Source organism: Macrobrachium nipponense, chromosome 4, assembly GCF_015104395.2.
Source record: "Macrobrachium nipponense isolate FS-2020 chromosome 4, ASM1510439v2, whole genome shotgun sequence".
Classification (NCBI taxonomy): domain Eukaryota; kingdom Metazoa; phylum Arthropoda; class Malacostraca; order Decapoda; family Palaemonidae; genus Macrobrachium; species Macrobrachium nipponense.
In genome coordinates this window covers 39,068,850-39,083,561 of record NC_061100.1, presented here as the reverse complement: position 1 = coordinate 39,083,561, position 14,712 = coordinate 39,068,850, and the positions used below count along the sequence as shown (strand labels likewise).

General features: G+C 43.5%; 1 protein-coding gene across 1 annotated transcript in view; it reads right to left on the bottom strand.

Moving 5' to 3' along the window:
- The window catches only part of LOC135210874 (anaphase-promoting complex subunit 1-like), a 164,786-nt gene that overhangs the window by 138,516 nt on the left and 11,558 nt on the right, over window positions 1-14,712 (bottom strand). The window contains exons 3-5 of the mRNA XM_064243786.1: window positions 14,169-14,397; window positions 13,767-13,861; window positions 3,534-3,690 (exon numbers count right to left, since the gene is read on the bottom strand). Coding sequence (XP_064099856.1) covers window positions 3,534-3,690; window positions 13,767-13,861; window positions 14,169-14,397 — 481 coding nt within the window. The remainder of the gene's footprint in view (window positions 1-3,533; window positions 3,691-13,766; window positions 13,862-14,168; window positions 14,398-14,712) is intronic.

The following is a 14,712-nucleotide window of genomic DNA, read 5'->3' as shown; positions in this document are numbered from 1 at the left end:
CCGCTTTTCAGTGGGCCTAGAAAGATCCGATGTCCTTCCACCCTCGTTTAGGTGAAGGAGAAACCACGGACGACGAGAAAACAATCTCGTAGGACTCTTCTATTAAGAGCGGTTTCCTGAGCAGAACTGTAGCGAAACAGAACCTCTGCCTGGAAGGGACGCCTGACAATGTTGGGGAATTTCCCCACAACCTCCCGTACGACTTTCGACTTATCCTACTCCTCTGGGTATGTGAGTTTGGAAGAGGTCTTAGGCCTGGGAGCATCGCAGGGTACGGTCCAGACGCCCCCTCCACAAACACTGGGGAACACTCCTTGTCTGCGCTGAAGTAATTCACTATCACTTCCCACTTACCGTTGCATGGCCGCCATCTTTTTGTCTTCATTTTACGAAGAGTTAGCCTTCAGCATTGGCGATTTCCGAAGCCGAAATCCGAATGCAAACGCCCTGTGAGGATTCAGATACATAGGGAGAAGAATCAAATTCATTAATAAAAGGAGGAGTTTAGACTTCAAAAAAGGAAAAAGGCTCAATAGGACCTTGTACTTCACACTCTTTGTGCAGCCCGTCCTAATTCTATCCCTCCCTCTAACTTCTTCAAAGTAAGGAAGTTAGAGTCTTCCACATTCATTAGCATTCAACTTTCTCACACTCAATTAAAAAAAAAAAAAAAACAAAAAAAAAAAAAAAAAAAAAAAAAACAGGTGTTAGCCAAAGAACAGTCAAAACCCCCTACATTTTACAACATGTCAAGTGTGAGGATCAACCGAAGCCTTCGGTGATCCTCACCTTGCAAGCCTACATTCACACACACTTCTCACACTAACACTTGAATCAGACATTCTATCAGAAAAATCAAAAGCAAGTCCAAATCCAAGTCCACAGTAGCGAATCATGCCAAAAACAACGATCCAGTACGGTCACCAAGAAATCCAACATATCGATGATCAAAAAAGTCTTGAAAAAGCGAATTTCCAGTCAGGATGGTAGTAAACAACAATGTTGATACCAAGCCAAAAGGAACCAAAAAAAAACCAGGCGGCGACAGAGAAAATATGATAGAAAACGGGGAATGGTTTCCTAGTCCTGCGCCCAGGGCAAGGCATGGTAGATACCGAACCTGACCTGCGGTAGCGGAGTTGCGCGGAAATTTGAATTTCTAGTCGGGGACGACGGAGTCTTAGCTAAGTATATGTATATCTGACAGGTAAGTTCATTGTATTGAAAACTTTTTTTTATATCGTGACGTACCATATGTCCCAATCGGCACCCCAACAGACAATTTAATATCGGACGTTTAAATATACGTCCAATCGACGTTAAAGGGTTAAGTGCTGAAAGGATGCTGCAAAGAATCTTAAGTAATGCCTACAGTGCACCTCCAGTGGGGGATTAGCATCATAAAATGACAAGACTTGTGTAAGTAAATTTTCAGATGGGATGCTGAAGAGGTGAACTGCAATATGAAGGCTAAGAATGCCAAACTAGTCCAGATCTCATGAATTCTAGCATCAACCCTGGATACCAATAATGTTACATAAAATGAGAATCATCTTCCTCAATCCAAAAGAAATGAACTTTATATGTGCCAAATTCTAAGAGAACAATAAGCAAGACTGTAAGAACATCAGAAAAATAAAACACCAGGTGCTCTCTGCCTGACACACAGAATGTTTTGAAACTATTACAAAAGATGATGATGGTCCCAGATGCATAATGGCCAGGTGAGGTGGTGATCCTTCTTTTGAGTGTATAATTACAGCTGCTACAGTAGGATAGACAACTGTACATTCATGGAATAGTATACTACAACCAAAATGAACTATCAAGTCAGCTAAATTGTGAATGAAGTAACTATGCCACACTGATGAGCTAACATCTCATTATTTACTTACAATGCTAAGTACTGAACCTAATTAAAATAAGTGGCAAAGAAAATTATACCAAACCTTAAAAAGTACCAAATTTACACTAGATTACTGTTAACAACAGCACAGAAGCCATGTTCTCAGAAAAGCAGTGGTATAATTACTAACAATTAACACTTGCTAACTGCTAGGACTGGCAATGGATAACAACCTACTAGGGTATAAAAAAACACTTGTAGTACCATCAATATAAAGAGAAACTAAAAAGATGGGAGAAGTGTGAATTAGATGCGAGATACTGTATATGGATTAACCAGTGAGAAACACCAATGAATACAGGCCACCTGCAGTGAAGGATACTATCTCAGAGGAATTCTACTTGGCTCTTGACAGCACCACAAGCACAAAAGATGTGTGGCTGCATGTGGGCCATGTTTCACTCTACAGCTGACCTCTTTGGTAGAAAAAACAAAGTGGGTACAAGAGTGATGGGAAGGGGATAAAACAAATTTCTTTTTCTGACTACATATTTGTTCATGTTACACACAACATAAGGTATGACATGACACAAAATTAGTGACAACAGACAACTTCCAAGGATTCTGAATATATATATGTAATGGATATGCTTGCATCAAGTAAACTTGAATATGTAAAGATGAATGAACTGACCTGGATGAGGTACGCAAGAAGACAATAGCAGTGTACAGTATAAGTGAGGGAAACAGGGCTGAATACAGCACTTACTAAAGAATGTGAAAGAGATAAGATTATTTACCTAAACATATGTATCAATCTCACATGCTCTTTGTATGATAATCAATCAACTGTGTTGCCTGTATAAATTACCTATCAAGTACATACCAATTATTTGTGTGCACTCTTTGTGATTAGTGAGAGCAATACATCAGATAATATCCTTGAACATTTTAGAATGCCACTGTGCCACACATTATATACAGTGGTCCTACCGTATTCGCGGGGGATGCGTACCAGACCCCCCCCCCCGCGAATAGTTAGAATCCGCGAATGTTTGGAACCCCTATAAAAACGCTAAAAAACAGCATATTTTGTTAGTTAAAACTTAAGAAAAACCAAAACCACTAAAAATTTTCATACTTGGTTTTTTTTAATGTAATAGTTTTTATCACCAAAAAGTGCATTTTATGATGAAATTGATAACAACAACAAAAACCAGGAATTTGTGGATATTACTCATAGAAAATAAAATACCGCGAATGCATGAATTTTCCGCGAATAATGCAGGGTAAACGTTCCCGAGAGAAATCCCGCGAATGTGTGAGTCCCGTGGCAAATCCGTGAGAACCCACGAAATACGGGGGTCCCACTGTACTAATTCTATTCTTGTACTATGTGCAGGGCATGACATTATTTATTCACTGTATATTAATGCTAAATCCATTTTGCTTAACATCATCACCTAGGTAAAGCTTTAAATATGTACATGAAAAATAGAAATACAATTTAAACTAACTGTCTATAACATAAATATCAATTAATATCTATAATTCTCAAAGCATGATGAAAAACAAACCCAACCTCCAACCATCTGTTGAATGAGACAAGAAATCATTTTAAGATACAAAACAGTTCAATTTCCTCTTTCTATAATACAGCATGCCTTTTGTAAATAGTGTAACTTACTAGTTTTACTCAACAAAGGATTGATTTCATCTAAAGGATGCAGAAGACTGAAGAGCAATGGAAGTCTCTCTCTCTCAGATTTAGGTGAAGCAATTTCAGAGGCAGGCACCTGGCGTTCCAGAACAATTCCATACTTACATGGCCAAACTTTTCTGACCTGCAAAAAACTCTTACATTATAAAATGTTGCATGTATGGCTTCAACTTTTGCACTTTACACTAATACCCCCATTAACCTTTTATTTCTGCATATACAACAAGAATGAAGACATTCAAATTATTATGGAACTTCTTTTTGCTCTTGCAGTGATGAGTTATTTTTAAATTAAATTTCACAAGTTCTGTTACTGTGATAAAACCAGTAAATGATTATTACCTTATTCTTAACTGATTTGTTTCATCATAAACCCATTACAGTAATAATTTTAACTTAGCCTATTCGTGTATCCGAGTTAATTGTAAGAAATCTAAATCTAACAGAAGAACAAAAGTCCTGATAGCCCTCTGTGGCTGGCACTTGTGCAATGGTTTCCCCATCTACTCAGTGGCTATTTTACTTCCTGTATGTCTGTTGGTTGGTGAACAACTTGCAGTCTTCCAAAACCATGGGCTTCAGAATTACCTTTTGTCATTTTTTAGTTTTCATTCATCTTCCATGTAGCAAATAATGTAATCAATAATCTTCACATATGCTATGAGAATTTTTGTAACATCATGCCAACCAGGCATCAATGCAAGCCAAAGCTTTCCTGGAAGAAGAGGAAAGAACCATCTTTAGTAGTCTAGAAGCTTCTGCAGGTTGACACATGAGGAACGCAGAGCCATGAAGGAGATGGGGCAGCCAGAGGGAAGAAAAACGGATAGCAAACCCAGAGGAACATCAGAAGAGCCAAATAATTTAAGGTTGGTTGCACTTGTCGAAGGGTTCTTTGTCTGATGAAATATGTTATTGTTTAGTTATAAACAATTAAGGTTTTTTGTACATTACTTACCTGGCAGATATTATACTTAGCTATAACGTCCTCTGACGTACACGACAAGATTCAAATAAATCGCGGCACCACGCGACATGGTTCAGGTCAGGTTGATCTACCTTACCCGCCGCTGGGTTAGGCGGATCTGTAAGAACCAATCTCCCTTTCCCAGCCAGAAATTTTTGTTCCTTCCACCGGTTCTCCTGGGGCGGGCCATCAATCGTATATATCTGCCAGGTAAGGTATGTAGCAAAACCTTATTTATTGTATACTAACAAATAACATTTTTCTTTGTACATGAACTTTCCTGGTCAGATATTAATACTTAGCTGATTGACAACCCCTTGGTGGAGGGAAAGGAAGACAGCAATATAAATATGGAAAAAAGGGGAAAAAAACAACACTAGTTTGTAGGATGTAAACTACAACCTTCGGTTCTAGCCTGTTTAGGCAGAAGACTTCGTAGTTACTGGTCTATGAGTCTGCGTTTGCCTTCTAGCTTTCCAGCGAGGGCGTGACCTACATCTTAGACAGACCTTTCTTTGGGTCTATCAAAGGATTTTGGTTTATCCGCTTACTTGATAGAATCCGAGCATGGATCTGTCAACGGGGATTTGCGCCCACTTAATCAGGCAGAAACCTAACCACTATCATTGCAAGGAGCTCAAACATAAACCGATCACCTACCAATCTAATCATTGTTTTAGGACCTACGAAAATGAAAAACATTGCCTACCCGCCTGTTTCGTTTTTCAAACAACCAAAAACTTAAACCACCTAAAACACGGGGAAAAAATATATACTTACTAATAGGATATGTCCTCAGCTCCCTGCCCCACAGCACCGAATCCGCCGATACGTACGGGCCTAACCCGAAGCACTTTTCATACGTAATTTTGACGTCTCCCAGATAGTGGTTTGCAAAAGACTGAGTGCAACGCCAGAATTTTGCATTTCATAATATTACTCAGATAGTGGTTTGCAAAGACTGAGTTGCAACGCCAGAATGTTGCCTTCATAATATTACTCAGGGATATGTTTTTTGTTAAAAGTCAATGACGTGGCAATAGCTCTTACCTCATGAGCTTTGACCTTAAGAACTTTGAATTGACTTTCATCACATATCGCATGCGCTTCTTTCACCAGGCTTCTGATAAAGAAAGAAAGCGCATTCTTCAAAAGAGTCCTCCTTGGATCTCTTACAGAGCACCAGAGGTTGACATCATTGCCCTTAAGTTTTTTCTTTCTCTGTAGATAGAATTTCAAACTTCGTACTGGGCAAAGCGACCTCTCTGCTTCCTCGCCTACTAATGCAGACAGCCTTGTACTTCAAAGCTCCTAGGCCAAAGGATTTGAGGGGTTTCTCGTTCTTGGCTAAGAACGAAGGAAGGAACGAACAGATAGCTGCATCTCCTCTGAATCCCACATTTCCTTCTAGTGCATGGAGTTCACTAACCCTCTTTGCGGAAGCCAATGCCATGAGAAAAATTGTCTTCTTCGTGAGGTCTCTAAACGAGGCAGACTGAGGCGGTTCGAAACTTATTGGACCTCAGGTAACGTAGCACTACATCCAGATTCCAACTCGGAACCCCTGGAGAAACCTTCTTGGATGTTTCAAACGATCTTATTAGATCATGAAGGTCCTTATCTTCTGAAATGTTTAAGTTTCTGTGCCTAAACACTGCAGATAGCATGCTACAATAGCCTTTAATGGTTGATACCGCCAATCCACTTTCTTCCCTAAGGAAAAGTAAGAAGTCTGCTATTTGGGTCACAGAGGTACTGGAAGAGGAAAAGTGATGGTTCCTACACCATCGCCGAAAGACGTCCCACTTCGATTGGTAGACTCTAAGGGTAAAAGGCCTTCTTGCTGCTGCGATAGCCGTTGCAACTCTTGCAGAAAAGCCTCTCGTTCTGACCAAACTTTTGACAGTCTGAAGCCAGTAAGATCTAGAGGCGGGGAGGTTTTGTGATACCTCTCGAAGTGGGGTTGTCTGAGCAGATCGATCCTCTGTGGTAATGTTCTCGGAAGATCTACTAACCATTCCATTACCGTCTGTGAACCATACTTGTGCGTGCCAGAACGGGGCTACCAGCGTCACCTTGCTGCCTCCCCGATTCTGCAAATTTCTTTATAGTCTCTCCCAGTATCTTGAATGGAAGGAAAAGCATACATGTCTAGACCCTTCCAATCTAGTAGAAAGCGCGTCTATCGACACTGCCTCGGGTCCGATATCGGAGAGCAGTAGTTGGCTATCCTCGCATTCTTGGCTGTGGCGAAGAGGTCTATATGAGGCTTGCCCAAAGCTTCCACAGGTCTGGCAAACATCTTCGTGAAGAGTCCACTCTGCAGGCAGGACTTGATCTTTCCTGCTTAGGAGGTCTGCTCTGATGTTCTTTTCTCCCTGTACGAACCTGGTAAGGAGACAAATCTTCCTTTGCTCTGCCCAAAGCAGAAGTTCTTTTGCTGTCTCGTACAGGGAGAAAGAGTGAGTCCCCCCCTGCTTCCTGATGTAAGCCAGGGCCGTGGTGTTGTCCGAGTTGATCTGTACTGCTGAAGTAGGACGTGGGGCTCGAAAGCTTTCAAAGCTAGCCAAACCGCCATCAGCTCCTTCTTGTTGATGTGCCAGGTCACCTGTTTCCTTCTTCAGGTGCCTGACACTTCTCTTGAGCCGAGCGTTGCTCCCCAACCTGTTTCCGAGGCGTCGGAATACAACACTTGGTTGGGGTTCGGAATGTGAAGGGACATCCCTTCTGCAAACCTGAGAGGGTTGGCCGGCCAAGAGAGGTCCTTCTTGATTTCCCTTGAGATCTCGAAGGAGAACTCTAGGTTTTGCGAACGACACCTCCAGTTTCGATGTAGAAAGAACTGGAGAGGTCTGAGGTGCAACCTTCCTAGAGAAAGGAATTGCTCCAACGAGGAGAGTGTCCCCAACAAACTCATCCACTCCCTCGCTGTGCATACTTCTTTCTCTAGGAAGGCTTTGACTTTCTCTGACCCTCGGGACTATCCGTTCTGGAGACGGAAAAGCCGAAAATCCAGAGAAGCCATCCGAATCCCCAGATAGATACGATCTTGACTGGGGATCAACTGAGACTTTGAAGTTCACCAAAAGTCCCAGAGAACTTGCCATGAAAAGGGTCTTTTGTAGGTCCTCCAAACATCTTTTCTGCGACTTGGCTCTGATTAGCCAGTCGTCCAAGTAAAGGGACACTCTGACTCCCTCCAAATGTAGCCATCTTGCTACATTTTTCATTAGCCTGTGAAGGGACCTGAGGGGCTGTTGAAAGGCCGAAGCACAAAGCCCTGAACTGGAATATCCTTCCTCCCATCATGAACCTGAGGTATTTCCTTGAAGAAGGATGGATAGGCACATGGAAGTAAGCGTCCTGAAGATCTAGGGCCACCATCCAGTCCCCTGGCCAAGGGCCGCCAACCTGAGGATGTCGCTCATGGCGAACTTCCCTCTTTTCTACAAAGAAAATTCAGTTCGCTTACATCCAGACCGTCTCCTCCTCCTGAGGCTTTTGGAACTATGAAAAGGGCGGTTGTAAAAGCCCGCTGAGCAAGGGTCGCTCATCTATGCCTCTACTAGCCTCTTTCCTCAGGGGAACTAAAACATTTGTTCTTCACTGCTTGTGTTTAAAGCAAGGCTCATGATGGGATCCCTGTACCTGGCCACCAACTCCAATCGGAGTCGTTGTCAACGGTGGTCTTTCCGTTAAATGGGAATCAGATATCCTTTCACCGTATAATCGAGAGGGACCAGTTGTCCGCCCCTCCTCTTTGCCCAGGCTTCCGAGAATCTTAGAAGCTGGCCACCTACTGGTGTTTGGAGGACTACTTCCCTACTTCTTAGCTCTGACAGAGCGTGAGAAGGATCTACCCTCTTCTTGAAAGGTCTATTACCTCTCGAGGTAGAGGCCTCTAGAAGGAGGGCCCCCTCGAAAGGGCTCCTGTCTAGCTGGAGTCTCCTTCCTCGTCTTCGTCTGGAAGGAGGTCCTAGGCTTCCGTGCCGACTGCGCGAGCATGTCCTGAGTCGCCTTCGCAGAGATAGATCCTGAGATGTCCTGTATTATCTTCTTCGGAAATAGCAGAGGGCGGGAGAGCTGCGAATACAGAAGAGAGCTCTTTGGGCATGCGAAACAGACTTAGTCAGAAAAGAGCAGAAGACTGATCTCTTTCTTAAGGATCCCTGCTCCAAACAGGGAGGCTATTTCGCTCGATCCATCTCTAACTGCTTTATCAATGGCACGTTCAGAACACTGTTGAGATCTTCTGGCGAAATAGCATCCGGGTCTGAGTCTTTTAGCCAAGACCCCCAAAGACAGTCAAGGAAGTTGAATAGACTTCCAAGACTCTAAACATTCCCTTCAGCAGGTGGTCAAGCTCGTTCATAGCCCAGGTAGTCTTAGCAGACAAAAAGAGCCGAGCGTCGTGCTGCATCTACCAGAGAAGAGAAGTCCGCATCCGCCGATGAAGGAAGACCCAGGCTAGGCCTTAGGGGGTTCTCCAGACTCGTACCAAAATCCCAGTCTGCCCGTAAGCTTGGAAGGAGGGAAAGAAAGACACAGTCTTCCCTTTCTCTTCCTTAGAAAGCAGCCAATCACCAAAACCTCTCAAAGCCTTCTTCATTGAGATGGTTGGCTTCATCCTCACACAAGAGGAAACTTTCGTCTTCTTCGAAGTCGAGAATAAAGAGAGAGGAGACGGAGAGCGACGGGAGTAAGGGAGTCTCCAAACTCTTGAAGAAGGAGATCTGTAAGGATCTTATAGGACGAAACTGACGAGTCCTTCACCAAATCCTCTTCTGAAGGTTCAACTTCATCCACTGAAGAACCCTCCGCTTCTTTACGAGGGCAGTTAGCCTTCTCTAAAGAAGTGCGCCTGTCCAGAGAGTGTCTAGTAGCAGACTGGCGCCTATCAGGGGAAGCCAAAGTTTCTGGAGAGCTCCTCTCGAATGAGTCCTTCCTACTCTGATGAGTGCGTGCTCTTTGATCCTTAATCCTACTCCTAGAATTCCGGGCTTCCAAACGGGGGGAAGCGCCTTGCTAGGAGAGAGCCACTATGCTCAAGGCGCTTCTCAGGATCCATCGCCTTCAAAGGAGAGCGGCTGCCAGGCGAGCTCGCCTACCATGAGGCGAACGCCGACACGCCTACTAGGCTCTTGGCGCCTACTTAGGAGGAGACGAAGCCCTGGAGAAGGTCGCCTACTAGGAGACCGGCGTCTACCATGCTCCACAAACTTCGATCCAGACTTGTGTGTCTCTTCAAAAGGTAGTCTCCCAGAAGAGACATATCTTTCAGGCTCTACACGCCTGTCCTGAACGAGCGGCTAAAAGGAGAGCCGCGCCTATCAGGAGAAAAGCGCCTCTATCCTCCGCACCACGCTTGGGAGCGGGAGAGCGCTACTTGGGGAGTAAGCGCCTACTGCTGTCAAGGTGGCCTACCAAAAGGCGGGAGATCTGTCTTTGACGCCTCCATCAAAGAGTAGGCTTCTCTTTTCCCGGCGGAAGATAGGATTTCGGAATATGAGCGGGAAGAACCGAGGCTGTAACGCCTTGCCTTTAGACGGAACGCCTTTACTAGGCGCTAGATCCCTTCCTACTGGAGAGATGTAGTCACCAAGGAGAAAGCTTCTTGGGCGATTGACGCCTGGAAGACGACAAGCGCCTGCCGAGGGAAGAGCGCCTCCTTCCATCCGCTGATACAGGAGAGAGACCGACTCTGACTGAGACGGTAACACAGGCGAAGGAATCCTAGACTTCTTGACAGGGAGAGAGACGTCTTTCCGACGCGTTCCTCCTGCCAAGGAGCCCGCCAGAGCCGAAATCTGCGCTTGCAGTCCAGCAAGAATTCGAGCTGGAGATCTTGCAAAATCCTCCACCAGGAGAAGAGGCTCGAAGCCTACTATGAGGCGAGAACTCCTGCTCCCTCCTGGGTTTCTTGATCTCTACTTCCGGCTCTTCTGGAAAAACTTCCGGGCTGGAAGGAAAGGCACCAGGAGCCTTCCAGGCTCTCTTCAGCGGCGGTCGCGAAGAATCCGAGGCGCTCCATCCTCTTCTAGGCGAAGGTGAGGAAGAAGAAGAGAAGCATTGGCGCAATACCTCCTTCTCGCGTGAACAAGGGCAGCCTGGGTACGAGCATCAGGATCTACCGAGGGGACGCCTGTATCGGTGGGAGTTCTCCCTAACCTTTCCTGCGGCTGTTGACTTTCCTCCTCCACTGGGACTGGGAGTCTGGAAGAGGTCTAGGGCCTGGAAGCATTAAGGAGCCGATCAGACGCACCTCCCACTGGCACTGGGGTCACTGCACAATTCATCTTCACTACTCTTACCTTGCAACGAACGAATCTTCTTTTCCATGCTAAGGATCGTGGCTCTCATGGTTGCCACTTCCGTAGTCGTATCCTTAGGTTCGATGCAGGCGCAGGAGCTGAAACTGGAGAAGGTTCTAATGCTACAACAGGATTTTTTTCTTCTACCATCGCTAATACGACGACTTACTAGAACTCCTAGACGAAGCCTTTCATTCACCCCTCATCCAACTTCTCACACTCATTACACGGGTTAACAAAAGAACATTCTTTCCCTCTACATTTAAAGCAAACTGTGTGAGGATCTACCGTAGCTTTCGGTAGTCTCACCTTGCATTCATCCATAGAGCACACCCTATAGAGAAGTTTCTTAACCTCTAACTCAGACATCTCGAAATCAAAGAAAAATCCAAATCAATATCCAAAAACAATCCACAAATGCGTATGCCAAGCCAACAAGATCAGGTACTTTCACCGAAACGAATCAAGTCCAAATAAATCCACGGCAACGAGAATTGAATAAAGCTGTCAGGAGGTAACAACCACAGGTGTAGTCGTCACCCGGCGACCAGAAAAATTCTGGCTGGAAGGGAGATTGGTTCTTACAGCCGCCCCCACCCAGCGGCGGGTAAGGTAGATCACCTGACCTACCTGTCGCGTGTGCCGCGAGTTTTGAATTCTGTCGTGACGTCAGAGACGTATAGCTAAGTATATATCTGACAGGAAAGTTCATGTACAAAACAATGATGTAGCCACGTCCAGAGTATCACACAACACTGGAAGAGGTCTTAGCAACAAAATTAAAATATCATCAAGTTGATGCTGCATAGGGGCAAAGGATGGGTCTTCAACGGCAAAGAGGCCGTAACTGATGGGTCGGAAGAACGATGTCCTCCTTTAGTCACTGAACATTTAATTATAGGACGCTTAGCAGAAACAGGTGAACCCTTCAACACAAGAAACCACTGGGGCACAGGTGAGCACTTGAACACCGAATGCTCGAACTATACTGGGGTTCAGACACTGGGCGCTTGGATCCTGGGCACTTTGTCACTTGGCGCTCAGGTGTTGGGTGTTCAAGACACTGTGCACTCAAAAATTGGGCACTCATACACTGAGTGCTCGGACACTGAGCTCTCAGACACTCCTGGGAGCTCAGACACTACTAATGGGCACATGGACACTAACGGGTGCTCCGACACTAATGGGTGCTTGGATACTTGATTCTCATAAACAGGGAGCTTAGACACTGGATGCTCGGAGGTCACGGTAGAGAACTGCTGAGCTCAACTGGGAGACATCCAAAAACTGCATGAAGGCCGAGGGCTGAGAACCCTCTCTACAGCTCACTTATACACGGGAGGCAAGTCATTCTCCAACAAAGAGCCATGAATTTTCAACAGCCTGAAGAAACTAGAAAAGTGCCAACTACACCCTTTCAACTCTTGAGAGTCAGAATCACTGGACAAAAACGTAAGCACATCCAATAGGACGCCTTTCCAATGGTGGTCAGTCGAGGCCCAGGAATGTAAGACATGCTAGACTGAGGAGGCAACTTCCTGTTGGGAAGCCCCACTGACCTCCCTTGGACTGACAGTTTGCTTTCTTCCAGGTGAGCAAGGGGAGCTTACCAGGTACCTACATTTAGGAGCATCAGTGGGATAGGTAGCCACCTCCTCTTAGGACACTGCACTTGCACCAATACCACTAAACTTGTCCATCAGGGCTATTACTGAATCCCCAATTTGGGAAACGGTATCACAAGAAGCTCAAATTTCTTGTCAATTTGAGCCTCAAGGCTGAGAAGTGCATTGGGTTCGGAAATATGGGAGTCAGGGAATGGAGTAGCAGGAAAAGTCACAGGACTAGAGATAGGGGAAAAAGCGGGGCCCTAACTTTGACTCTAGCAGCCACCTTCCTCTGTGTATCACATTGTAGTTTTTCCAAAAGTGCATTTGAAACTTTCCATTTCCCTTTATCCCAGTTCTTATATTCAATGCAACTCCAGTCCTTATACTCAATGCAACTAATTTCAACAAATAGTATGATTGTCATATTTGGCAGACATAAGCCTAGTCTTACAGCCCTTACTACAATATCTGATAATTAGACAATAGAATCTGAAATATTGAGAAAATTGAAGTCACAATTGGTAATATGTAGTCAAAATCAGGAAGCTAACTCATTTGATGAAAAGAGCACCACCAAAAGCCCAGGATAATTCACCAAATGAAAGTAATATCACAACCATCCAGTGAAATACAGAATCTGAGACCTGCTCAACAACCATGTATCTTCGTTGACTGGCAAGAACTAATTGAGCTCTTTAGGTTGTGTTGTACCTATTCCTCCCTGAAAATGGGTGGGGTCAATTACCTACACCAAAACAAAAGAACACTACTGTGTTTTTCAAATCTTGAAGTGGAAACTAATACTAGCTATGTAATTATTTGGTAAGTTACTTATATAAAACTGATTATTCACTTTTTCAAGGTACTGTGACCCATTAACTTTCTGTGACTTTGATTAAATGCTAATTTTCAATTTTTTGTTTTCTTTACAAAGTCATTTGAAGTTTAATTTTTTTTCTACACCCATGAACAGCACTCAAGTAAGCCAAGTCCAGAGATTAAACATAACATAAAAGTCTAGTGGAAGCATCTTGTAGTCTGGTGAATAGGGAATTTTTAATGCATTTCTGTATAGAACAGAGCAAAATTTTCAGTACGTACATGTATTTTAAAAAATTGTTCTGCATTACATACACAATTACAGTATGTATTTTCATTGATCATTAACAGTTTATTAAATACCTTCTTACACCAAGGGTCACCCAAAAACTACAGTCATACCATCTAATCTTCACACTCAAAATATAACAAATTATAACAATATCCATATGCCATTTCTCTCTCAAAATACATACATACATATAGTACTTACAGGAAAAGGCAGAGAAACCGAAAAATCCTCTCCATCTTCTGTGTAAACGCTGAGGGTATCACTTTCAACAATGCAAATACTAGGTAAAGCATCTCCTGAAAAAAAATAACAGCCAGTATTAAAAAGCAAAGACGACTCACTATTAACTACAAAAAAATTCAAGAAAACAGGTGCTTAACATCAAACCTCCATCACTTGGTTTAATGGCTAAATGCTCTTTATAAATTATTTATTGCTTTTTAATCAATAATGAAATGTGTTCTGTGACTTGGAAAATCTTAATTTAACAAGATAGACCAATGGTATGTACACCATATGATTAATTAACTGGATTTCTACAAATAACAATGAAAAGCACACAAAAATTAGCAAATGACACCACTAAAATCATTGTGAACGTACCAGTTGGCTCCTCAGGAACAGATTCTCCTAATAGTGTTGGTTGATCTGGGTAAGTGTAGAAAGTTGTAAATGCAACTTGCTGGATTGGAGAGTCACAAGTGATGCATTTGATAACCTGACGACATCCCATCTGACCTGCATGTCCTCGGGACCAGATCATTGTCGTACCAGAGACATAAACTTCCTCCTCTGTCAAGCCATCTCTGCTGATTCTGACGTCCCACCAGTCCTAATACAGTAATAGAGAAAATTATATACATCTGCCTGATCATAAAAAGTTACTCTTAGTCTTACTTTTACATGAAAAGCACATGTAAATCTACCTTTAGATGGACTCCAGCCTTCCAGGAAAAGGGACTACCTGTGTGGACTGAAGCCAAATTGCATATATGTACTCGGAAATTGGCTATACTGAAGCCAAATTCTATATACTTGTAAATCACTTAATAGCCTATCCTAACTGGTACATACTTTGTAATTATTATTCAGTTTAAAACATTATTATTTTTCATTCAAATTGAGATACATCTACAAGATATGTACA